This window comes from Pogonomyrmex barbatus, unplaced genomic scaffold (assembly GCF_055798465.1).
Source record: "Pogonomyrmex barbatus isolate J1 unplaced genomic scaffold, ASM5579846v1 scaffold3, whole genome shotgun sequence".
Lineage (NCBI taxonomy): Eukaryota > Metazoa > Arthropoda > Insecta > Hymenoptera > Formicidae > Pogonomyrmex > Pogonomyrmex barbatus.
In genome coordinates, this window is record NW_028297127.1 from 17,233,806 (window position 1) to 17,260,394 (window position 26,589).

The 26,589-nt window shown below is 32.5% G+C and overlaps 4 protein-coding genes across 8 annotated transcripts in view; 3 read left to right on the forward strand and 1 right to left on the reverse strand.

Moving 5' to 3' along the window:
- Nucleotides 1-1,871: 1,871 nt before the first annotated feature.
- On the reverse strand, nt 1,872-6,798 carry Jasper (JIL-1 anchoring and stabilizing protein). Of its 2 annotated transcripts, none has more exons than XM_011642551.3 (12): nt 6,544-6,798; nt 5,967-6,037; nt 5,726-5,886; nt 5,452-5,585; nt 5,048-5,225; nt 4,228-4,314; nt 3,796-4,138; nt 3,036-3,210; nt 2,909-2,962; nt 2,746-2,811; nt 2,536-2,668; nt 1,872-2,377 (listed from the first exon to the last, which is right to left on the reverse strand). In XM_011642551.3, the coding sequence occupies exons 1-12, from the start codon at nt 6,628-6,630 to the stop codon at nt 2,145-2,147; spliced, it is 1,722 nt and encodes a 573-aa protein (XP_011640853.1). In that variant the 5' UTR covers nt 6,631-6,798; the 3' UTR covers nt 1,872-2,144. The 2 variants fall into 2 exon arrangements, with proteins under 2 accessions (XP_011640853.1, XP_011640852.1); XM_011642550.3 differs by having other exon boundaries at nt 1,872-2,407; nt 6,544-6,796.
- Nucleotides 6,799-7,731: 933 nt separating this feature from the next.
- wit (kinase protein wishful thinking) lies at nt 7,732-14,908 on the forward strand. 2 transcript variants are annotated; one of them, XM_011642527.3, is made up of 12 exons: nt 7,732-7,931; nt 8,665-8,951; nt 9,147-9,249; nt 9,330-9,524; nt 10,516-10,752; nt 10,858-11,013; nt 11,132-11,314; nt 11,479-11,648; nt 11,740-11,935; nt 12,039-12,239; nt 12,309-12,530; nt 12,664-14,908. In XM_011642527.3, exons 2-12 carry the CDS (start codon nt 8,790-8,792, stop codon nt 13,707-13,709), a joined length of 2,871 nt encoding a protein of 956 aa, XP_011640829.2. In that variant the 5' UTR covers nt 7,732-7,931; nt 8,665-8,789; the 3' UTR covers nt 13,710-14,908. The 2 variants fall into 2 exon arrangements, with proteins under 2 accessions (XP_011640829.2, XP_088935315.1); XM_089079189.1 differs by having other exon boundaries at nt 8,675-8,951.
- Nucleotides 14,909-15,395: 487 nt separating this feature from the next.
- mEFG1 (mitochondrial translation elongation factor G 1) lies at nt 15,396-18,860 on the forward strand. The gene is made up of 9 exons (XM_011642526.2): nt 15,396-15,611; nt 15,724-15,882; nt 15,998-16,496; nt 16,593-16,857; nt 16,951-17,122; nt 17,215-17,505; nt 17,572-17,775; nt 17,876-18,187; nt 18,282-18,860. The coding sequence occupies exons 1-9, from the start codon at nt 15,537-15,539 to the stop codon at nt 18,552-18,554; spliced, it is 2,250 nt and encodes a 749-aa protein (XP_011640828.1). The 5' UTR covers nt 15,396-15,536; the 3' UTR covers nt 18,555-18,860.
- Nucleotides 18,861-19,593: 733 nt separating this feature from the next.
- The window catches only part of Lrch (Leucine-rich-repeats and calponin homology domain protein), a 44,138-nt gene continuing 37,142 nt past the window's right edge, over nt 19,594-26,589 (forward strand). The window contains exon 1 of one of the 3 annotated variants that reach the window (XM_089080385.1): nt 19,594-20,039. In XM_089080385.1, coding sequence (XP_088936511.1) covers nt 19,853-20,039 — 187 coding nt within the window. In that variant the 5' untranslated portion in view covers nt 19,594-19,852. The remainder of the gene's footprint in view (nt 20,040-26,589) is intronic. The other 2 variants (XM_089080382.1, XM_089080384.1) reach the window with 2 other exon arrangements.

A 26,589-nucleotide genomic window follows, 5' to 3' on the forward strand; every position in this document is an offset into this window, starting at 1 on the left:
ATTTATACAAATTCATAAGTTATAAAGAAATATTTTTTAGATATTTATACCCTAATTCTAAAATATCTTACAGCTATCTATCCGAATCATTTATCAAAACTATTCATCAAATTATATGTTAAAGCAAAATACACTCGAGTTCAGATTATATACTAGTGGATTATCTGTTTTATCACATCTACTTAATGTACAAGCTCTATATGTATATTGCAAATCAAACATTTGCATCAGACCTTCTTGATAATATATAATGCTTCTAAAATAGTTCAGGTTTTGAATGTTTTACTTTTATTAGCTTCAAATTATTATGAACGAAATTGAAATGAAGTTGTCAAATATATTACTATGTTCTATAAATAATCAATCAACATAAAATTCTTTCCAAGAAAAATTTATTATTAATTCTATTAATATAGAAAGAAAGATGATATATTGTTCATAATAATATTTGAAATTGAGTCTTATTATTTTGTTCATTATTTTATTTATTTACTATATTGATATTTTATAGTCTCTCTGTAGAAACAAAGATAAATTTATTTTGTAGGATAAAATATATTTGACGCCATAACGATTTTGCTATGATAGTTTATTTTAATTTTTGACAAGAACATTTCGATACAAAAATTACATTATTAATAAATTCTGGTATTTTTTTCAATTACATTGGATATGTATTATTAATTACAAAATAAGATGTAATACTTACCAATCATTAAATGGTTATAGTAATTGCCATGTTCCCCGTGATAAAGATGTCAAATGTGTCCGAAAATTTGTTAACTTATCTAATTTGTACAATTTCAATATCGTTTTACAAGCACTTTATAATTTTTATTGCAATTACAACAAGTTTAATAAAGATAATAATATTTCAATTATACAAATTAAATTGAAAGAGAATAATACTTTATTAATACGGACATTTTATATCATATGTTTAAAAAAACATTTGCATGAAAAAATAATATATATAATTTTACTCTTTTAAACAGCAATAAATACGAATGTTGTTTTTACATAATCAAGAAAATTAAAATGTGAAAGAAACTTTCAATAGAAACAAAACTGAAATACCAAGAATTACATCTATATCTTTCTGCGCTAATATAATTCTTATATCAATATAGTGTTTATTTTGCTAACATCAATTGTAATAACTAAATAAGTTTTATGTGATAATAACAGTATTTATGTGCTCTTCATAAATTTTTTTCATGGCACCGGCTGAATATACAGGGACTAGTATTTCAATACATGACAGCATAATATACCATCAAGTACAAATACATGTCTCAACTAAATTTTATTCACTACATCAGCCATTTTTATTATAATATCTGACAGTGAATGTTTGCCTGATATTGTCCAGTGATTGTAAATACTGCCTCAAGTAATAATGTGAGTGCATTGCGACCATATAATGCAAATATTTACTTCCAAATTTATAAAATAAAATATAACACAACTTATTCAAAAAAATTATTTTCCGCATGCGCAAAAATAATGATCGCATTCACAGAATCATTTTACGTTGTTTTTACAGAACTTCATTTTTCCATTCGGTAATATTATCACCAGTGTTATTGTAATAGCTATTTGCAAGATTCATATGTATAAGAGTAATTTCTAATTCTTGTTTTATATTTTCTTTAAGTAAAAAATATTTTATAAGTATTTTATAAATCTTAAAAAATGGAAATTAATAAACTCATTAATAAACTCATAGTTACTTATATAAAATATACATCAACAGTTTACTGTTTTGTTAAATTTTAGTAATATGTATGCTTATCATTTGATTATATGAGCACTGCGATATATTCCATTGTAATGAATAGTAAAGGATGTAATAAGGAATAATATATTAATTGCATTTTATCAAAGGAGTTAAACTTTATCGAATTTTAAATATAAAAGCTATATCCGTAAGAAAGAGAGTGAATGTGCCATTAAATAATAATTTAAAGGTTGCCACATATGAAATATAGAAAAAGGATCATAAAAAAGTCATATTGGCCAAATATTCTTGTATGAATGTGCCCGATGTACTTCAACTATAATATACTCTTTTTTAGTACTATAATGATATACAAGCAAATAAGCAAAAGTTTACATTATCAGATAAAAAAAGTTTACATATGTTACTTGGCTGTTTCATGTTTAGGACTCTCATTTCTAGTAGGCACTTCTGCTTCTATTTCTTTTTCAGTAATTGATGCTGATTCTGCTTGTGTCTCTGTTTGTGCTATCTGCTCAATTTCTGTATTTGATTTTGGTTTTGGCTCAGATTCCACTTCTGGTTCTCGTTCACATTCCGCTTCTTGTTCTGGTTCTGTTATCGGTCCTGTTTCAGTCACATCCAGTATACTATCATCTGCTGGTAAATCCTCTGATATATTTGTATCTATGTATTGATATTCATAATAAATATATATCACAAAATATAATTTTTAATTTTAAAAGGATTTGATATTTTAAAAAGATTTCTAAGTTTAATATATTGTCAATATTCGTTGAACCTAACAAAATTACCTGAACAAGCAGGATCGGACATTAATGAAAATACTTTTTCTTCCGGCATATCTTTCGTTAATTTTTTAAAATGGACTACTTGATCCGAGAATGATTGCCAAAACGATTGACCCTCAGGTATAGTAAACATAACCTATATATTGATTTAATAAATATACAATAAAAGAAATAAATGTAAATAACGATATTTTTTTATGTATGACACTTTACCTTGTATTTGTTATATATATGCTCAGCTTTTTGTCTAATCTGTTCTGCTTTTTGTTTAAAAATAGCCTATAAAGAATATTATATATTAGCAGGACAAAAATAACAGCATTATGTACTAAAAAATGTATTATAAAGACACGCATGCATATGTTTTTATACATACTCCTTCTTCTTCGCTTAATTTCCATTCCCCTAAATTTCCAATGTATCGTCGCAGCTTAAATAAAAAACAATTAGGAAAATAAAATTATTATAATATTATAAATCATTAAGAATTTAAGATCACTTACCCTTTTTACTGTTTCAACAATATGGGGATGTTTTTTCAACATTAAAGGATCAATTGAAAGAGCCAAAATTTCATCCATCGCTTGTAAGCATTTATCAGTATTAGCTCGATCCAGTCCAAGATTAGATTTTATTTGAGCATCTAATTGCAAGAGTTGAGCTTCTATACGAAGCCATCTAACAAGTATCATTGTATATGGTCAGTACCATATATATACATACATACATACATACACACACACACACACACACACACACACACACACACACACACACACACACACACACACACACACACACATACACACACATTTTATATATATATATATATATATATTTGGTTAATTTGGTAAAATGAAAACATCAAAATAAAGATCATAGCACACAAAAAAAATATAAGCAGTAAATGAATCAGCCAATCACAGTTGAGAACGTAACATAAACAGTAGCAAATCCACAACTTTATATATATATATATATATATATGGTATATATATATATATATATATATATATATATATATATATATATACCATCTACAATAGCAGTAGCAATGAGTCATAAGTCATAGAAATTGATCAATCACAGTTGATAATTCGCCTCACACTCGACTGCGATTGATCAATTTCTTACGGCTTACGATTCATCCATTACTACTACTGTTCATTGTAGACCATGTGTTAATTTTCCTGCTTAATTAATTTTCCTGTCTTACTTCAGTTTTTTTTTATATACCATGGCCCTAATAAAGTTTCTACATACCTCAATTTATATGTTTTGCGATGAACAGCTCCATCTTTTGTTAAAAGACGTTTTTCATCTTCTGGCACGGGTACATTAAAATCTAGAGAATCTTTTACTTGTTCTGGTAAAATTTCACCGCTTTCTAATTGTGCTTTAAGTTTCATAGCATTTCTAGCAGTTGACCAATCCCACTGTGATCGAGCCTTCTCACTTTCAAAAGATTTTGGCCTATCGATGTCCAGTTTAATGCCTACATGTTCTCCAGCAAATGTACGAGCTAAGAGGACTCGACTTGGTGTATCAGAAGATGTACCACTTGATACTACAGTTCCATCAATAATTGATCCTTCATTATTCCTTTCTATAAATAGATAAACGGAAGTTGTAATTATTTAATTTAAAAGATAGAAAAAGTAGAAAAAATAAAGAACTATCCAAACAAATATGTACTTTCAATAGCAGCTCTCTTTTTATGCGTCACTGGTGTTATCTGATGCTCGTTAAAATCTTCGTTTTTCGCTTTACGACCTCGATGTTCTAAACAGAAATATTTTTATCAATCGTATTATATTAAACCTTATATTAAATTTGTAAGAGAAATAATCGACTTTTTTACAAATAAGTTTTGATAAAATGAATTATATTATCTGAAATAAATTAAATAACAATTAAAAAAAGTTTAATAGATTTACGAAAAAGTAGGGACAAACAAAAACAATATTGTCAAAAGTGCAAACATGTGAAAAGTTTTATTAATTAAAAATTATTAGAAGATACATTTACAGATAAAAATTTAGATTTTTGTATGCGAATTAACGATAATTGTTCCAAAAGAACTAATCTTTTCAATTCTTTTGTTGATAAATTCCGAGTTTCATTGGGTTCCTTAAGTCTTGAATATTTTTCACATATTTCTGATGGAGAAGTCTGCGTTTCTTCATCCACCATTAAATGTGGTATTGATGTAAGTCTCTTTACTGTGCTCCTTCCTTTAAATATTAGTCATTATCAGAGTCATCAATTTTAAATTTTTGCAATAAATTGTGACATTGATAATAATTATATTTCATAATTGTAATAGGATTAATATTTTAACTAAATGCATTGATTGTTAAAAACATATGTATTGAAAGTAAAAGTAATAAAAAAGTCGATTATTTAATGAGACTAATTTATTTGTGTTGAATTTTTAGGAAGTCCCAGAATAATAATTTCTCTAAGAAATATATGCAACAAAACCAATTGATTATACTACCTGTGTTGATCTTACCTGTACTAATTTCAGTTTCATCTGAATCTACATAGCGTTTTGGTTTAATCTTACGTCCACTACGACTAACCAACTCTTTAGGTGACTCTTCGCCTTGTGAATCTAGAGCTTCCTGTTTTGATGTATCATTCGAGGCTTTCCCTCTACCACGTTTTTTCTTCACTTCCGGAGCATCTTGCTACATTGTTATACGTATTCATTATATGTAATTGTACTCATATACTTATAAAAGTGTAAGGAACAATCGCACAAACTATTTAAGCTTTAAAAATGTTTGTCGGCAGTTCCTAAGTTTCTCTTGGAGTATATTAATACTATGACTGTAGTTTTCTTGTACAGTAAAGTACATTAAATACTCCAAAACAGTTGTTTTTGTACAAATAGAAAAAATGAATATCGCTTACAGGAGTATTGGGAGTAGATGGGAGAGTTTTCCTCTTTATCGGTTTCTTTTTTTCTCCTTCATCTATTACTAAGGAACCAGTTTCTATATCACTATCTGTAGCACTTGCAGTTGGTAATTCTGTTGTATCAGCAGCTTTAGACAAAGTATTATATGTGACAAATATATATCACTTTTGATCAAAATGATTTTATTTAATTTACTCAGATTTAATTTATCCAATAAAAAAATTACTTATTACAAAATATTATTATCAAAACAACATTAATAATTACCTTTAATAGCGGCAATATCTGCTAAAGGCTTATTTCTGTCATTTTTAAGTTCTTGTTCAAGTTGCTGTATGCCTTCATGGAAGAACTTTCGTCGATTAGGTTTACCATATTTTTCTTTATTTTCATTATAGGTATATAACTCGTCAACTTTGCAGACAGCTCTGCAAAATTCAATATCACAATAATATTCAATATATAAATTCTTTAACGAAATTTCTTTAAAAAAGAAAGAATTACTCACGTTTCACCTGTACCATAGAAGTAGACGCTGTATTTAGCATTCTTAGAATTTGGATCGTTAACTTTTTCAATCTGCAAACAAATGAAGAAACATGCAAACAAATGAAGCAACACACGAGAAGTTTTTGCATGACTAACAAAGTCGGGATGTGAGATGTTTATATTCAATTACGAATGCATTAATGATCCATATTATTACACATATACAATCTCAAAGATTATATATACATAATTATGTGAAAAAATTACACAATATTCGAATGAAAAATGTGACTAGCAACGTGAATTAATTAGCACAGGTGGGCGATGTATCGCCTAATGGATTATCAATTATGCGTGTTCTGCGTGGATCCCGCGCTTTTCTCGCTGCTACACGAGAAACGCGGTCTCGGAAAGGCAGCTACGCGCAACTAAACATAAACGAGGGCCGCAATCTTTGCATAATTTACGTCGTTTCACTTCGTGACGTCCTAATCGGTCGTTCGCGGGGAACGACGCAGTGAGCCCGCATGCGACATGTCGGCCGCTGGGCCGCTTGTTTCGGCGAGGAAGCATCGCGTCCCGAGACACGAACTTACCTTGGCTGGCCATGGCGGGTAACCTCGAACTTTTGCGAACACCTTGTCACCGGCGAAGAATCTTTTCAACAGCTTCACCATGATCATCAAGAACCGCTATCGTGTCACAGTCTCACTCTGTCGTACGCTCTATCGTCAAACGCTGCGCTAACGGTGTGGCGTAATTAATCTCGAAGACACATCGCACAAAACACCGCGACCACCGCCATTTGCACGACAAATACCGAAAACACGCAACACGACGCGACGCTCAGCTCCGATTGGTCGCGGTCCCAACGAGTGGCATGTCTACCCGCGCAAAGTCGAGCGAGTTAATTGATCGGACGGCCGGACACGCGTCGTCGATTGGCCAATCAAATGCATTCTTTATCGGAGCTTACTGCGACAAGCAACCAGAGACAAACCTGAAAGCAACTATCTTTTTCGTCAGACTGACAAAGCCTCCTGCACACTACCGCCGATAAATCCACTTTTGAATTTGGAAACTGCTTATCTATATAACAGCCATTTTCTAACACCGATAAAATTGCATTTTGATATGTGTCTGTGTTGCATCCATAATTCATGGACGATATCAAGAATATATTTATATAATTGTATACCTACGCATAATTTTCTTTTGTAGATTAAAATATGAACTTTAATAATACATTAATCAATATATTTATATGTATACATACATGTGACGTGTTTGCAGAAAGAGATTTTCGAAATTTTTAGTAATGATATTAATAAGTAAATGATATCAATAGTAAATAATAATATTAAAATAAAATGTTATATTCTTTTTTATTTCTATCAATATAGATTAGATCAATATTAAATTTAATCTTAACTTATTTTCTATCTTCCTTCAGTTCTAATAATTAGAAATAGATAAAAAATAATGTCTTTATTTAATATTTATAGATTTAATCTAGGTTTCCTCATTTTTATCTTTTTTTTTTAATTCCAAGATTAGAAAAAAGTAAAGAGTAAATTGAAGAATAGAACAAGATTAATCTATATCATTAGAAATCAAACATCAGAATGGGTTATCACAAAAAACATTAAACGAAAAATGCACACGATTGGATAGCTAATCGTGACGTTCGTCTGTGTGGAACATGATGTGTGTGATAGGTGGGACGTGAGTGTGTGTGGTGTGTGTGTGATTCTTGCCGGAAAGCTGCCGATAAAAGAAGTTGCGCCGTCGCCGATGCGTTTGCGAACGCGCGATCAGGACGCGACTCAATGGACACGGGCCTTCTGTCAAATATACGACTATTCGCGCGACGCTTACTCCGAATGTGCTCGACGGTGTTTTAAAGAGATGGTGCGATGTCGTATCAAACCACGATAACGCGCGCGGACAATATTGAACTTCTACGAGGATCGCCGAGCAGAACGTAAGTGCATGCAGACTCTGTTAACGTGATGTACATCGCGCGCTCGTACGTGCTTCTTTCCCTTTTTCCCCGATTTTCACTGATTTTCCGCGGAATTTGCGTGGAATGTCTCGATCTGTTATGTTGCACAACATCTGACATGCTTTAAGCTTCTCGTTAAAAGCGCCGTGCCATTGTCGGTACCCCGCGATCATCTCCCGGCCGTTCGATATCGCATCCGCTTGGTCGCCTAAGGAACTCTGATTAATCAGTTATGTCTCAGACGAGATCTCGCATTATTGTCCGGTCCTCAGATTTGCATCAGATGCCACGACGTAGCTCGAACATCCGCGAGAATCGTCGCGTGTAATTACGGAAATTAAATTTGCAAAAATGATAGTGTATCGCAAAAAAGATATTGTTTATTAGATATTTGTATTGTACTCATTGAAAAAATAAATTAGTTTTGCGTAATATATTTAATGTAAATTATAAAGTACTTTACAAATGGATCAATATTCGAAATATAGAGAAAATATGTTTTAAGTCATATTCAGGCTTCGTCAGATCAGAGTTGTACATTTTCATTGTCTTTAGAGATCATAAAGATATAAAATTTCTTATGTAATTCTCCTATGTTATATAAAAGAGCAAAAACAAATGCAAGGAAACATTATAAAGTATAATTTTTTTAATTTAATTTTTTCAATTCATTCATTTTTTTTCTTGCATTTTTTTTATATATGACAAGCAGAACTCAGAAGCTGAACTCAGAATCTCAATGGCAGTGTTGTATATTACTGTGATGAAAGATGCCAATTCTTAAGGAGCTCTGCTTCTGTTGAAGTAGTTCTGGTTCAAGAGGTCTGCTAAAGCACAATGAGAGCCATTGTATCAATCGCGCTGATCACACTGCTGTGTGGCATAAGTTTAGCCCCCATTAATGCCATTAGGAAATGTGCCAGTAGAAAGAAAAATGTTGAAAATCTTTCTTTGAAGAATTTAGCAGATGTACCTGAAGATACATCCGATGATCATAATGTAAGTCATTTAAGAGTTAATTATTATGAGTTAGCCTATTTTTTTAGCAAAATTACAATTATTCTAAAGTATATAGCTAAAGATTATTTAACAGATAAAAGAGCTCTTATTTTAATTATAAATAATATAATATTATACATTCATTAGAAAAAAAATATTTAAAACAAAATATATATTTGAAAATGTATCTTACAGATAAATGAAGATGTCAAATTTGAGATATGTAATAATTTTTGTCATGCCTTATGGAAAGAAGATAAAACTGCAAATGGTACTGAAATCATTATTTTGTCTCAAGGTATTATATAAGATTAATTTATTATATACAGATATTTATTCATAAGTGCCGTACAATTAAATTATTCTTTGATGGATTAGGTTGTTGGAAACAATCTGGTGAACAAAAATGTGAAAATACAGAATGTGTTGCACTCCAGAGATCTACAAAAGCTTTGAACAATACAAAATTTTGTTGCTGTCATGGTGATTTTTGTAATCTCAATATTACAAGTTCCAATCTTGCTGATTTGGATAAAATATCAAATTCTCTTTCTCCACAAAAAAGTCAGCCAAGTAAGATTAATAGCAGCATTAATAACAGTTACAATTAATTAGTATATATCAAAATAAATTATGTTTCTAATTAAAGTTGAAAAATAATACATTATAACACTATTACTGTTACAATTTTCTTTTTGATAACAAATTGATAATGGTGTTTTTTTGTAATAATTGTAACAGTAACATAATTATATTTCTTCAGTATAGTAATGAATTTGACAATAACTTTTTATATTTTGAACATATTTATGATATAATTTTCATATATGCAATGGTCAGTCTAACCGAGTCATAAAATGATATTTAGTGAGTTTAGTGAGTTTTTATTACAAGATCTTAATGTTTTAAGATGTTAATATAGCTCTACGATTGGTTTATGACTCTTAAGATTGACTTAAGATAGTCTTAAATATGAGAATTGACTATGAATACTGGTCATAGTCCGTTGTTATATTTAAGACCGTTTTAAAAATAGTTTATCATAAATCAACTACAGAGCTGTATTAGCATAAAAACAGACTTTATAATATCAGCTTTTAAAAATTTCTAAATATAAAATTGAGAATAGAAAAGAAGAGGAAATTTGACTATATTTATAAATTTAAATCACAATGAATGCAAAACCTTTTAATTTGTATTTTGAATATTTTAAGATCTTAAATTTTTTTGTTGTCTTGTTTTTTTAAAATAAAAGATTTTATTATTTTTATTGATAATTTAACAAAAAATGAACAATTAGAAAAGAAAATTTTTCATTTGATCCGATCTCGTTTTTATTATTAAAAAAAAAATAATGGAAAAAGTAATGAATTATTCCTTTTTAAATAATGATAATGAGTTATTTTTTAGAATCAGTAACTAATTATTTTTTTTACTTTTGTGGTAATGAGTAATAATAATGGATTATTTTGAAAAAAATAATTGTTCAATCATATTTTAATTAAATATTTTATAGCAAGAAATAATGAAAAACCATTTTTTATATATTTATAATATTTTCCAGCTACAGAATATCTTGAACAGTCAAACTCTGAACGATGGATGCTTATTATAGTAATTATCATAGCATGTACATTGCTAGTAATATGTACCATAGCGATGATTATATACAGAACGTATCATAATAATATTTTAATAAGATTAGGAAAGCCATTATCTTATAATGACCAATTTATGGATAGCACAGCATTAAGAACTGGTACTTACACAGTCGATCATTTGAAACTCGCCAATATTGTAGGTGTGTTCTTATTAATTGTATTCTTCAAAATTAATTAGGATCTTATTCATTTAATATTGCAATTTCTCAATTTAGTTTTTATTATAATCATATTGCACACTGCAGGTCAAGGTCGATATGGATCAGTTTGGCAGGGCAGTATGGGAGATCAAGATGTTGCAGTTAAAATATATCCATCACACTATCGCAATTATTTTCAGAATGAAAGAGATACTTACTGTTTACCTTTTATGGAGCATCCATCATTATTAAGCTACTATGGTTAGCATTGATTTTTATCAAATTATAAGTAATGAAAGCAATGATAATAAAAACATTTTCTTTTTTAATATCTGGATACTTAAACACCAGATTATTTAAAATTTATATCTTGTTTTAGGTGTAGATGAAAGAATAAGCATGGAAGGTAGTGTTGAATATCTTTTAGTACTCAGTTTTGCTCCCGGTGGTAGTTTAATAGAATTCTTACGAACGCATACTATTGATTGGACTACTTTTTGCAAAATGAGTCTTTCTATAGTTAAGGGACTTGCTTATTTGCATACGGATATACGCAAAGGTGGTAAGTATTGCATTATATTTACTTGGAAAATATAAAAATATTTAAAACATCTTTAATTATTTATTAATTGTTATTATCTAAAATTATTATTAAATTATTATTATTAAATTTTATATCTAATAACACATTCTAGTATTAATATTTATATTAATATTTATTTTTAGACAAGTTTAAACCCTGCATTGCACATAGGGATATAAATTCGAGGAATATATTAATTAAAGCTGATGGTACTTGTTGTATTTGTGACATGGGATTAGCAGTTCAAATATCTGGATCTAAGTATTACTCTAATGGAGAAGAGCAACATGCTGAATTAAAATCAATTAATGATGTGAGTATCTAAAAAATCTAAGAAAAAATCTAAAAAAAAAAATTGTATCTCCTGACATTAAAAAAAAATAAATCAAAATCTATTGCATTAGGTTGGTACTCTGAGATACATGGCACCAGAGGTATTGGATGGTGCTGTTAATTTACGAGATTGTGAAAGTTCTTTAAAGCAGATAGATGTTTATGCGATGGGTTTGGTTCTTTGGGAATTGGTTACAAGATGTTCTGACATTTATATTCCTGGATCGGATGTGCCGCCATATAAACAGCCATATGAAAGTGAAATAGGTTTGTACATAAACATATTTTTTAAAATCGCAATATCCCTATGCTATTCTGTTAAATATTATATTTTTATAAAATTTATATAAATATTTTTCTATTCTTTTAGGTCTTCATCCAACGTTTGAACAGATGCAAGTTTTAGTATCACGTAATAAAGCCAGACCACTTTTAGAAGGTAACTTAGTAGATAGACCAGGAGTGCGTTTGATTAAGGAAACTATAGAAGATTGCTGGGACGCTGATGCTGAAGCTCGTTTAACTGCTTTGTGTACAGAAGAACGACTTTCAGAACTGCAGTCTCATCGTGGTAATGCATTTATCAATATTTAACAATCTGTATGATTATTACAATTTTTTTAATGAAAGAACATTGTAGTAACAATGCATTTTACCGATGGAAGTCCAATGGTGAATTCTCATTGCACCTTAGTGCCTTCAACGACAAACAGTCTTTATAGTGAATCCTCACATCATGATAATGTACATGTTGTTCAACTTGCGTTGAATTTGGTGCAAGATAATAATACTAATGACAGTGCAATAGCTGAAAATTTAGTTACATTATCACCATCTGACAGCATTGCTCACGAACACAGTTGTAAGTGATTCACATATGAATATATAAATATATGTTATTGTATGTAATTCATATATAAATATATGTTATATATTTTACAATATTTCTATAATTTCATTTTTCAATCATTTTTAACAATCAGCTTGTGTTTCAGTCAAAAATTCAAACGAAGTAGCGACATATAATCATACTCAAACGCTTCAGCCATATCAAGGCAGAAATCCATGTATGGAAAGAAATTTAATGTTACAATCGGATTCGTTGGAAGACTTGGGTTGTAACGGTAACGTTCTCGTTGACAAATCACTAAAACATGCGTGTAATGAACAATATAAAACTGGTACAGAAGCACAAGGTTTGGTTTCGCACGATTACTTAAGTCAACACACTACTCAATTAACGCAACTTAGGCCGGCAACGCCGATACCATATGTTCAAAATGTCATTTCTGATGAAGGATCATCTTCCTACAATAGGAGAAAACAGACCAATATACAGGACACATCTCTTCAAGAAAGTCCGCGGAAAAAATTATTTGCCTGGCCCAATTTAAAAAAATTGCTCATTAACAAGAAAATGTATCCGTATAGCAGATACCAAATAGATAGAGAAGATTCTAAGTCAAATTTATTATCAAAACAAAATGTTCAGATTAAAACTGTTGAAACAAACGTAACAATCTCGCCTGGAGGAAAATATGTAAATGGTATCATTGGTAAAACTTCTACTTCGGCAAGTATGCCAGTAGAGAAGAATGACAAAAATACCGCACAAACGGGGAAGCAAAAACAGTATGACAGTGATAACACGCCATCCAATGCGCGTCCTTCCACTTTACCGCTTGTAAATTTAAGAAACAAGAAGCGAGAAAATAATTTAAGTCGACAGGAAAGCATAGATAAGTTTAATGAAGTTTTTAATGTGGGTTCGAATGTAAACAATGTACTGAAGGATCCACATATGAGAATAAAAACACCTGGTGATTTACCACCGTCTGTTAGGAAAATTCGCGGTCGTGCGCAATCAACGGCACGATTTTCGCTTTATGATGATCGTATGATGTGCAATATCCTGAATGAAGAGGATGATCAAAGTGACAAAGCCATTTGGAATTCTGTGCCATTTGGTATGGATCTCAGTGATAGTGATGGAAAACACTCACCAACGAAACTTGGTACCAAAAATGTTACGTGCTTTTAATCAGATAATATTAATGTATTTGTAAAGTCTTTTTGTCTATAATATAGTCAGAAAAGAAGAATGCTGCAAAGTACCTTCAGCTTCGATTTGTGTACAGAATTTGTGTATAAGAATTAAGTAAGATTTTATACTCGATGCAAAATACATTAATTATATATAGACACATTAAACAATGAAATTAAAAAGAAAACTTAAGAATATATTCACACAGAAACTCGTACTACTCAATTGATTTGTCATGTTATATTGATAACATACTTTGCGCGTAATGAATGCTTTTGATGTAGATGATTGAGTATGACAAGTGCACATAACAATTATAGATAGAAAATAAAAAATCAAATTGATATAATCTATGCGTTGAGAATGATAAAAAAAGGATTTTATTTATCATTTTATTTACCAAAATTGCTTTCATATGTATGATATTTGTGCATTATCTTCTTTATAGTATAAATGTTCTTTTTAATCGATTTTAATCTAGAATTAACGAATTCAGTGTAATCGGTAAACATGGACAATCAATGTTAACGTTTACATCACATTATAAGATATTGTTAATATCTCGATGTGTAATTGTCTTTTACTTTTTTCACAGCATTTAAAAGACATAATCTCTGTGTAATGTAAAACATCTCTTAATGTCAATATTTATAAAATATTCTCCATTTGGTATTAGTAATTCAAAGACTTATGAAATTATGAACGAAAGTAATGTAAAGATAATTCATTTATATTCTGATTTTGCATGCTTCATGAAAAAAGCCTGTATTTTACTTCTATATAAAGTATAATTTAAGTTCTGAAATGTGCAACAAGTTTGTTCATTAATATGCAACGATATTTATCAGATATATGAATCTATAATTAATGCAAAGCCATGAATATTAATATAGGTGATTGTAATTATAAAGTAGAAATAGTAAAAAGATATATTTGAGCACAAAGTATATTGTATCGGATTATATGAAAATTATTTTTCCTCTGATCCTGTGACGCTCATTGTAAATATTTGTAGTATAAAAAAAGGATTATTCAGATGCGTTAAATGTACTTGTTACGTTATGTTATGTTGAAGATATCGTAAAGTCTTATGTTATATATTTTGCGATACTTTATTGTACGACATGTTATTATTGACAAAATTAAGATAAATATGATTATGCAAATCCGTAATAAAATATATCTTCTGTCAACAATTTTTATTCTTTTGTTTATGATTGTAACTGAACATCTATAAAGGAAATGTTTAATAAGATAGATTAGAACATATTTTTGCGTAGATATTTTAGCCTTAGAAATAAAATATTCTCTTCATATTTATAAAATTATAAACTTTCTATATTCAATAATTCTGTTATAAATATTTTTGATTATTAATGTATATATATTAAATATCGATAAATTTATTATATCCCTAGTTTTTTATAAACATTTTGAATCAATTTTATTTTTTATTAAATCTATGTATTTCTTAACATTTAGTTATATTTGAAAATAATGTTATACATATAAAATTATAAATTATAATTTCTGCAATTTTCAATTAATGTTATTAATGATATAATTCGTCTCTAATATAATCTTAAATCACATATATTAGATTATTAATAATTTATATAATAAATACTTTTTATTTAATTAAATATACATTTAATTAAATCAAATATACATTTTGGCGTATTACGTCATTGAAACTTCACGCTTCGAATAACGTAACGTGGTTAGTACGGAGGACGCCGTGAGTTCTTCGCGTAGGATTGTAAAATTTTATATAAAAAAGTTATTTGTTAAAGAAGTACTTGATATTAAAACAAATTAATAATCATGACTATCACAACCATTCTAAGTCGCAATGTCACTTTGAATCAGCTATCGAAAATGTGGCCGTGTATTTACGGAGTAAGATTCCTAACCTTTATCAAGTTTTTAGGTTATAAGTTTCGATTGCTTTTGCATAATGTATTAACGCAAAAATGTCAGTATGATTTACTATATCGCGTAATTTTTTTAGCAAAATGTGCGATTTTTTGCGTCACACTTGAAATTCGCTGAGCACAAACCGTTGGAGAAGGTTAGGAACATTGGTATATCGGCTCACATCGACTCCGGGAAAACTACTTTGACCGAACGTATTCTGTATTACACCGGCAGAATATCCGAGATGCATGAGGTAAGTTTAAAATTTAATCGCGTATGTAGATAAATTATAATGGATAGAATTCTCTAATATTTCTTTAAACCAGGTAATATTCATATATGTATGTATATTTCTTTCTTGTTGTCAGGTAAGAGGAAAAGATAACGTAGGTGCTACTATGGATAGTATGGAATTGGAAAGGCAAAGAGGGATCACTATCCAGTCTGCTGCCACATATACATTATGGAAAGATCATAATATCAATATCATTGATACACCAGGACATGTAGACTTTACAGTAGAAGTTGAAAGAGCTCTACGTGTCTTAGATGGTGCTATTCTTGTTCTCTGCGCCGTGGGTGGCGTCCAGTCACAGACTTTGACTGTGAATCGGCAGATGAAGAGATATGATGTACCTTGTTTAGCATTTATCAATAAGCTAGATAGAATGGGTGCAAAACCATATAGAGTATTGCAACAAATGAGGAGCAAATTGCATCATAATGCTGCATTCATACAGCTACCAATTGGCCTGGAAAGCAATACAAAGGGTATAGTCGATCTAGTTATGCAAAAAGCAATTTACTTTGAAGGAAATTTTGGAGAAATTGTTAGGGAAGATGAAATCCCAAAAGACATGAATACAGGTATTTACAGAAAATAAGTTCTAATATCATATTGACACATTTGCATTCTTAAATTTTTAATTTATAAAATTATTGAATTTACCTTACATTGATTAGAGGTAAATGAAAGAAGGCAAGAGTTAATCGAGCACTTAAGTAATGTGGATGACACATTTGGCGAACTATATTTGAATGATTCAAAAATAACCGAAAAAAATATTATGGATGCTATACGCCGGAGTTGCTTACAAAGAAAGTTTACACCTGTGCTAGTTGGTACTGCATTAAAGAATAAAGGCGTTCAGCCATTATTGGATGCAGTGATAAACTACTTACCAAATCCAGGAGAAGTAAAGAATTATGCTCTTCAAGAAAAATCTGAGTAAAGCTTTTTATATTAATATGATGATTTATTTGATTTCATATATACCTGATATTACCTGATGACTTAAAAACAAATTTTATTTTATTTTAGCGGCGAACATATTAAGATTTTATTAGATTCTAATCGTGATGATAAGAAACCTTTCGTTGGATTGGCATTCAAGTTAGAAGCTGGTAGATTTGGTCAATTAACATATTTCCGTTCATATCAAGGAATGTTAAGAAAATCAGACTATGTATATAACACAAGAACGCGGAAAAAGGTAATTGTTTGTACATATATACATATAATATCTATTTTCTTTTTACAACTTGTCATTAAAACAATTTTTAAAGATATATAATTAAACTTCAGGTACGAATTCAAAGATTAGTACGACTTCATGCAAATCAAATGGAAGATGTAACAGAAGTTTATGCGGGAGATATTTTTGCTCTATTTGGTATCGACTGTGCGTCCGGTGATACTTTTGTTAGAGATCCTAAATTGGAATTGTCAATGGAGTCAATTTACGTTCCCGATCCTGTGGTGTCTATGTCCGTACAACCAAAGCACTCGAAAGATCGAGATAATTTTGCAAAGGGTATCGGCCGATTTACTAAGGAAGACCCAACTTTGCGTTTTTATTATGATTCAGATAACAAGGTAATATTTTCTATCATTTTTAGCAAATATTTTTGAGATTTATGTTTCTTAATTTTCTTTTTTCAGGAAAGCATAGTTTCTGGTATGGGTGAATTACATTTGGAAATTTATGCACAAAGATTAGAACGCGAATATAATTGTCCGATCATTCTCGGAAAGCCGAAAGTTTCTTTTCGCGAGACTTTATGTCAGCCTTGCGAATTTGATTATCTTCATAAAAAGCAATCTGGTGGTGCTGGTCAATTTGCTCGCGTGATTGGAATTATGGAGGTATAATATAAGCATTTTTAATTATATTTGACAACATTATATATCCCATTTTGATATCTGTTATTTCTTAATATTTTCTCTAAAAAGAATCTCTTTTTAGCCTCTGCCACCTCATAAAAATACAAATATCGAATTTTCGGATGAAACTGTAGGAACCAATGTCCCGAAACAATACATTCCGGGTGTAGAGAAAGGTTTCAGAACAATGTGTGAAAAAGGTTTGCTCAGCGGTCACAAAATCGCTGGTGTTAAGTTTAGGTTAATCGATGGTATGCATCATTGCGTCGATTCTTCGGAATTTGCTTTCTTCCAAGCCGCGCAAGGTGCTGTTAGAGACGTGTTTGAAATGGGTAATTGGCGAATTTTAGAGCCGATTATGTTGGTTGAAGTAGTAGGTCCGCAAGAATTTCAGGTACAATAACATTGCTTATATAGTTCATTTCACATTTATATAATCTGTCTCTTTCTATTCGACAATTTTTCCATATGTCTGCTATTTTGTATAGGGTACGATATTAGGACAACTCACCAAGAGAAAAGGAATCATAAATTCAACGGAAGTGATAGATGATTGGTTTACAGTCGTTGCAGAAGTGCCACTTAATGATATGTTTGGTTACGCTAGCGAATTGAGATCCAGCACACAAGGTAAAGGAGAATTTACCATGGAATATGCAAGATACAGTCCTTGCTTACCGGAAATACAAGAACAACTTATTAGACAGTATCAAGAATCAGAAGGCATAATAGTCGAGAAATCTCAAAAATCTAAGAATTAACTTGTACAGGATTATATAGGAAGATAAATATTTCTTGCTTTTTAGTGAAATTGCGTAATATTATTATTAACGCTAAAGTATCATAATAATATACGCTTTATTTATACTTGACACTCTTGACGTACTTGATATTCCTGATATAAACTGATTGATAATAGTAATTAATATTAATATTAAATTAATGATTGCCCAAAATTCGTATGTTTAACAAACATGTACAAATGTATCGAACGTGTTGTAAATATTAGTCCTCGAAAATATGTGATATAAAATAAACATGTAGAAAGTTATTTCTACTTACAGACATATGATTAAAATACATTTTATTTTTTATTATATACCCTCAAGTAATATTTATTTCTTTAATATCACACATATATCGTAAAATTTTCCTACTTAATTACATAATGAAACAAATTTTAAATTTATTTAGCTACATTTTATATAATTATTTTATTTTTTTTACAATATTTCGTTTATTTTGCTAATGCAATAGATAGCGAAAGATTACAAATTTATTAAAACTAATATCGAATTACGCGATGCAGAAGATAAGAAATTAAAATACGATCAATAGAGACCAATAGAGACAAATTGAACTAAGACCGACGTTATTTAATTGATGAAAGTTTAAAGGATTTTCAATTTTCGGAAGAAGACTGATACAGGCTTCAGGTCTTGCGCATAATGAAAAAACAGGAATAGGAATTGGAGACAGAATAAATACTAAATTTTGGAAATAAAAATTAGGAATAAAGATTAAATGTAAGGTAAAATAGACACAAGTAAGCATAAGACATAGCTATATCTTACACTTATTTATATCCATTTTGCGTCACGTTTAATTTCTATTCTTAATTTTTATATCCAAATTTAATATTTAATCGTGTTCCTAATTTCTCTTCCCGTTGCTCCATTGTGCGCAAGGGTCTAAGAATGGCCGAGTGCCACCTTGGTCGTCATGGCGACGGCGCCTCGCCCGTTCAGATGTCGCGGCGATCGCGCGCAGAACGCGACGCCGAGCGTTCGAGTGGTGTCGAATCGGCGCGATCAGTAGCGGTACTGACGTTCGGGGGAGTGGTTTACGCGCGTCGTATCCGTGTTGTATCCACTGTCGCGTTTCCGTAGCACGAGCGGATCGGAGCGCACGTCGCTCGCGCGGGTGCTAAAGCCAAGGGTGGCCAGCGCGCCGCTTCCTCCTGCTCCACCGGTCGCGGACGGCGATCGCGGTCGCCGCGCATCGCCGGGGCTGTTGCGTGCGGTCGCGCCGCGTGTGCTCCGTGCCCGAAAAATGTAATATGGCGATGGTTGCGTCGAACATGAGCGGCCACATACAGAAGCAGCTCACCAGGAGCCTCGAGCGGATCCTGGAGGAGGCGCACCTGAGCGGCGAGCTCAAGCTGAGCGGCCGCAAGCTCAAGGACTTCCCGAAAGTCGGAAAGGTCGGCGCGGCCAAGTACAATCTGCAGGACACGGTGATCGCCGGTGAGTCCTCCTGTAAGACCTACCCCATATTTCCGGAGTCCTTTTTTTCCCCCCTTCTCTTATTTATTTTTCTTTTCGAATTTAAAGCGGCCGCTCGAAATACGAGAGGTTGGAGTCATTCAACGAACTCTATTCGTTATTTCTCATGGAATTTTGTTTGTCGCGTTTGTTTGCCTTATGTCACAAGAAACACGCGTGTGGCAGCGCGCGACGAACTGACGCGTTCGTACCTCTTCCGTGTTGATGCACGCGCATCGTAGCTCCGATATTCTCTACGGGCGCATGAACGCTCCTTGGCGTGTCATACTGAAAGCAGAGACGGACCTTCCAAATTCTGCGTTCTTGCTATTTTTAAAAATGCAAATCTATGCGCAATAACAGTATAAATATTTTAGAAAAATACTGATACACATTTTTATTATTTACGATAATACAATATTTATACATGTACACAACCTCAAGGCTGTTTAACTCGATGAATTTGGAGCAGTGTTATTTGCAAATGAAAATCGGCTTCGTGAATAATTTTTTTGTGATTTGCAAATTATCATCTTATTTATAATCATATTCTCTGACGGGGGAATTTCCAAATATCAAGTTTTTAAGTTTACATATGATTAGTAATAAGATATACATTAAGTTAGTCAATTATTATCTTATCGTAAATAAATAAAATTTAAAGATTGAACATTAAGGTCTGAGAAATATTGAATAAATATTTCTCTATCTCGAATTCTTATTCATAATTACGCTTTTTAACAGAGGAATTCCCAAATATTGAGCTTTTAAGTTTACATATGATTAATGACGTACACAAATTAGTTAATTATCATCTTATCATAAACAAACAAAATTTAAAGATTGGACATTAAAGTCCAAGGAATATTGTAGAAAAATTTCTATTTCAAGCAATGCCCAAATGTTCAAAAATTGTTTTAGAAAGTTTCTTATAATTAATTCGCACGTTAAAAACTTTTATGCAATTCACTTGACATTAACTAATATACCTTTATCAGAGTCCCGATAGAAATATTTTTTAAATTCACAGGCATTTGTTGCAACAGAAAATATAATTATAATTAGATGAATAAAGGGAAGTTATTTCTTGTTATTAGCGAATACACGTTGCATCGGAACGCTATTAAACTCCTTTGTATCATTCAATGAGCGGATACATAGTACCGTTTGTGCCAAGTGCAATGACCAAAGAAACCTTTAAGCATTACCTAACGCACGTGCACCTGCTAAGTTCGACATCTGGCGTGCATTACTCACCGGTAATTGCAACCGATTGCAGGACTTCGCAGCAAACATAAGACTGGCAGATTTATTAAACATTCCGCTAAGCGCGTTCGGACGGCAGTTTGAAAACACATTAACGAATTAGATTTGCATTTTCATCGCGTGGTACTTACGACGCTCTCGATATCGATTCTCCGATTCTCTATTTCGTTTTTTACATCAACGCGAAATATAACTTGAAATATCAGATGTCCGTTGTATTTTAATTTTTGTTCCGCAAATGGAATTAAATCTGAACTGTTAGCCAATTGTTAGTAAACATTTTAAGTCAACAAATAAATAAACATTATGATTATATAACAATTAATAAAATTAATATATGATATATATTATTAATTAATATTTTAATTATAGCTGTATAATATTATTAATAACATATCGATAACATATAATAATATAACAATTTATAAAATCAACTTGCCATTATTATTATTATAATATGTATACGTGATAAAACGGTAAATATAATGTAAGTATATAGATATATAGTATCATAATAGCCGAGAGTTAAAATATGTTAGAAGAAATAAATCCCGTAGCTCAGTTTATCTCACTCGGAATAATCACGTTACAAGCTTTAAAATTCTTTTTTTGACTGTGCTATTTATTCTCTTGCGTATTTCCTCCTTCTTGACTTCAAATATCAAAAACATCCATACAATTCAAACTGAAGACAGTACTTGCTGTAAAGTTATTATTAATTCTTTGTATACTGAATAGCAGCCAAAGAGAATATTAGAAATTACAAACCTGTAGCCCAACTTTACATAGAATCCACTGGACCCTAACATATCATTATCATACATACAATACCTTCTATAGAACGAACATGTCAAATGAGCGTAACAAAACAAACCAGAAATGTAAATTCGTGGAAAGTTCATACAGGAAAGTTATACATAGATAACGCACATAACATGTTCTTTTCCTCCATTGAGACGAGATAACAAATAATATTACACACGCCTCATAGTAACAAGATACAATTATCACTTTCACTGATTTTAAATAACATAATACTATAATGTTTCGTTCGCTCGAATTTATTTATTAATTTTGATGTTTAAACTTAATTTAACGTAACAAAAATATTAGACATTTGATACCTGCGATTTTAACATTTTCAGCCTTCGTAATTCTTTTCTCCCATCTCGTGTCACTTTCTCCAATCGTAAAAACGCGAAATTTTCGAGATGGACAAAACGATGAGAAATGAGGAAAAAAAAAAAATCAAGCGCCAAAGTTATGCATCCGTGGGGGGGCTTATTTCTGTCGCGCCGCATAAACGCCACCGTTGCACGACCGTGCAATCCGTGTTCGTAACTCTTTCGCGTCGCGCACAAAAGACTTTCCGCGTTATAATTTTCGCGCCCGATAGATCGACGTCCTGCTTCTCCTTTTATCACCCGGGGGTTCGGCCTGAATGTAAAACGCGGCGTGCCGAGTCGACCGCAGGACTAACTCTATATCGACGGCGCGCCCAGCATTTCCTGTTGCCGCAATAAATATACGTCTGACAGCCGATAGTTCCACGAGTTAACGCGAATTACGTCTGCGCGTTACATTAAGAGCTCGCGTCGACTTATCGGTGCGTCGCTGTCACTTTGACAGGAGCGTTGAAACTTGCCAAGTATCGATGTTTCGCTGCGTCTTATTATCGCGCTCAACTTTTCCATGAAATGAAATTATTATCCGCGATGTTATTTCAGACGTTATTTCGTCGCGTCTGCAACTCTTTGGAGGTACGAAACATGATGAATGATCCAAACGATGGAGAATAAGAAAATTTTGTCGAGATAGCAATTTCATTGAGACTCGTGTACACGTCTTAATAGGCCGTAATTCACGTGTGTACAGGATTTTGCAAGATTAATGGGTGTATCGGACGGTGATCTGAATCGACACGTTGCAATATTGAAGGTAATAAATTGCAGGTTACTTTCCGGCGCCGGGAAAGAAACTAGCCGGTTTTAATTCGCGATCGGTAATTCCACATGTGGAATTCATGTGATTATACGTCTGTTAGAGATTTTACATTGATGATTCATAATTCTTAAGCAGAACGCAGGATATTCGCGGTCTGGTTTCGCCGACGCGGTGCCGGCTTTATGCACTCACACTTCTTTTTCTTGCATGTTACACTTACACGGTACCTCCTCATCCGACATAGCGCTTAACGTCGGAGAATGCGAGATAACATTATGCGTGAGATTTTTTTCAGTCGCTTATCTGCAAGTCTCAATTATGGCAGCATATAGTGGACTATATGCCGGCGATAATGATGATCTTACTTTCGTGTTCGAACCCAGAGTTTTTCCCGCTACAGCAAGCCCGCAAACACAATGCCCCATATTTTCATCGCGTAGTTGTTGTAATTAATACTAAACGTGACTAGACGAGTGATAATCAACGGCAAGAGCTCGCATTATTTAGCGCACTGACACCAAGAGAAAGTGAAGACACTTTCTTACTGATTTCTTATCCACCGCTTTCTTTAAAAAGCGCTTTCGAGGCGATAATACGATTATCCTTTATCGAAATTATGTCTTGGTTCAAAATTGGACGTCACAGTTTCCTGCTACTAGAAATAACACGACGTGCGTCATGCATATATCCTCTTGTTGGATTCTTTAGCCGAGCCGAATAGCAAACTTATCGAATTTCGATGACGTACGTTGAAAGCTGGAAACAGAATCGCGCCATCCCCGGAGGATGGATCCCCTATCATCGATCCATCCTCCGTTTTTACTACTTTCCCAATTATTATCGAGCTGTCATTTGCCCACCCGTCTTACGATGAGTCCCTCGACACCCGGAGGGGAACGTAACTTCATTAACGGGCCCCCAGGTCAGTGTAGCTCTCTTGATAAGAGACCTGACAGCTTATTCCCACATCGGACGTTCCCATGAAACATGCACGCACACTAATGTTATTTCTCCTCTTTTCCTTTGGGAAGTTCTTTCCAGAACAAATACCATTTTGGCATGCTTAATTCAGTATTACGGAGAAAAATGTTTCGTACATCTTTCTTATATATTTTTCAAAGGCTTTATAAAAATAAATTGATATCAATTAGTATCCTAGAACGCGTTATTAAACAGTTTACAGAACATTAAAAAATTATATTTACTGTTAATCATGAAACATATTCATATATATAGTTTTATACAGTGCTTTATGTATATGTATATAAATATAATTTATATTTTATATAAATATATCTTTTCAAAGTTATTCTGTCCATTTCAGCTTTCCAGTATTATTCGCACAACGAGAGAGTTACTTTAATACTTGAATAATACATTTTTTAATGCGTGAACGAATTCGTTTATCCGCGTTGACATTTCATTATTTTTCGATGTATTTCTTAGGGTTCCCGGAGTTTCTTATTCATCTCGCGTCGGCTTTCTCTCCACATAGCGCGTATTCGGTCAGAACTGTTATCGATTATGTCATAGTACACCGCGTGCATTCTTCGCGGAGTACAAGGAAGAAGGGTGTGTGTGTGTGTGTGTGTGTGTGTGTGTGTGTGTGTGTGTGTGTGTGTGTGTGTGTGTGTGTGTGTGTGTGTGTGTGTGTGTGTGTGTGTGTGTGTGTGTGTGTGTGTGTGTGTGTGTGTGTGTGTGTGTGTGTGTGTGTGTGTGTGTGTGTGTGTGTGTGTGTGTGTGTGTGTGTGTGTGTGTGTGTGTGTGTGTGTGTGTGTGTGTGTGTGTGTGTGTGTGTGTGTGTGTGACATCCCTTTCCGTGCTGTCCCTCACTATGCGCCATTACTCCATTTACTACGGGCCGGTAATTCAGTCACCGGGAGGCACCTCCTCGCTATCCGTGGACTTTAAAATCAGTGTCCGCACTGCGGACGAAACTCACGCCTTGGGTTTACGCCTTGGCATTCTGCGCGAGCCTCTCTGCCAAGTGCAATTTCGCCGAATGCAGCTGCGTGAAAACGTGCGCTCGTGTACGTGCGCGGCCATGGTCGTTGCTGCAAGGACTCGAATAGTTTTTCGAAATACCCCCCCCCGTCTTTCGTTTTAAACGTACCCTACAGTTTGGAAAATTAAAAAACACAGAGCGCGTTTCGTTCACTGAAATTGTTGACGTTGTGTCTTTCAACAATGACGCGAGTCACTCGTTCTTTTTTCCCCGGCATTGCAGAAAACTGACACGCAAATATTTCTTTACGCTGGTCATTATGACTTCGCTGAATAGCATACCGCAACGATGACGAATACGAAAAAATACGATGTTTTGTTTTGAGAACAGTGTCTTATATTTCTTCCGCCTAATTTCTTGGTTAGAAAAAGATTTTTCCTTAAAGTTTACGTAACATTTCGTCTATTGTAAATTCTTAACGAATAAATGTATCGTCGTTTGCTATTGAACGAATGTGGACTGCAGTCCTGTCGATTCACTATCGATCGAAAGAATCTGAGAGGCAGCAGTGCGTAAAATAAAGTTTGCAAATCGACCAGCCGTAGTATCGGCCATCTCGATCGTCTAATTCGTCGAGCATGAATGTATCGAGCATTTATCATACGTTGACCGTATTATATATTACATTATAAACTATCGCACAATATCCCATGGCACAATAGCCAATCCATTGGAGACTTAGCGGTAATTAACGATCGCGAAGTAGGCAGTTAATCTTCGGTAGCGACTAACTACCTTCCACGAAACTTCCGAGGTAGCGACTAACTTCCTTCTCATTCATTCTCTGTTTTCTTATCCCTTTGTGATGGTTACAACTTCTTTATAAAAAAGTTGCGCTGTTTAAAAAGCACTCGCAGAAAGACTTGAAGAAGCACGAGCGAATGCATTTGGACATAGTGATCGTGTTTCACCTTTTAGCGGATCACTTCGCTTTTATTTCGTCTGTTTTCTCTTCTTCTTTTTTTTTTGTATTCTGCTAGTTCTGTAACAGCTGTCGCAACGAAGGATCCGCCAACCGCAACGAAAATGTTTCCTTCCTGAATCATTTTCGGATAATCTCCGTAATAAATACTCGATAGTATTAAAGGATTTCAATCCGATCCGCTGAAAATGAATTATATTCCGAGAAGTACTCATGTCCATCATGTATTCATTGCTTTACATAATTAACCGCAAACCGATACAAGCTCTGTAATGATTCACCAAATTTCCGAAATTAATTTGGAGGAAGTGGATGGAAATTCGAAATGTACTGGAATACCCTAGCGATTATTAACTGAAAATTATTTTCTAAATTATTGGAAGTTCAATAAGTAA

Bases quoted from the DNA above. Each gene is read 5' to 3' on its own strand.
- Jasper (XM_011642550.3), bottom strand. From the start codon at position 6,630: ATGATCATGGTGAAGCTGTTGAAAAGATTCTTCGCCGGTGACAAGGTG. The intron at 2,963-3,035 runs GTAAGTGATCTT...TTTTTATTTAAG, and splicing joins TTGTTGAAACAGTAAAAAGG to CTGCGACGATACATTGGAAA. The intron at 2,408-2,535 runs GTAATTTTGTTA...ATCAATACATAG, and splicing joins GTCCGATCCTGCTTGTTCAG to ATACAAATATATCAGAGGAT.
- wit (XM_011642527.3), top strand. From the start codon at position 8,790: ATGAGAGCCATTGTATCAATCGCGCTGATCACACTGCTGTGTGGCATA. The intron at 9,525-10,515 runs GTAAGATTAATA...AATATTTTCCAG, and splicing joins TCCACAAAAAAGTCAGCCAA to CTACAGAATATCTTGAACAG. The intron at 11,315-11,478 runs GTAAGTATTGCA...ATTTATTTTTAG, and splicing joins TACGGATATACGCAAAGGTG to ACAAGTTTAAACCCTGCATT.
- mEFG1 (XM_011642526.2), top strand. From the start codon at position 15,537: ATGACTATCACAACCATTCTAAGTCGCAATGTCACTTTGAATCAGCTA. The intron at 16,497-16,592 runs GTATTTACAGAA...TACATTGATTAG, and splicing joins CCCAAAAGACATGAATACAG to AGGTAAATGAAAGAAGGCAA. The intron at 18,188-18,281 runs GTACAATAACAT...TATTTTGTATAG, and splicing joins TAGGTCCGCAAGAATTTCAG to GGTACGATATTAGGACAACT.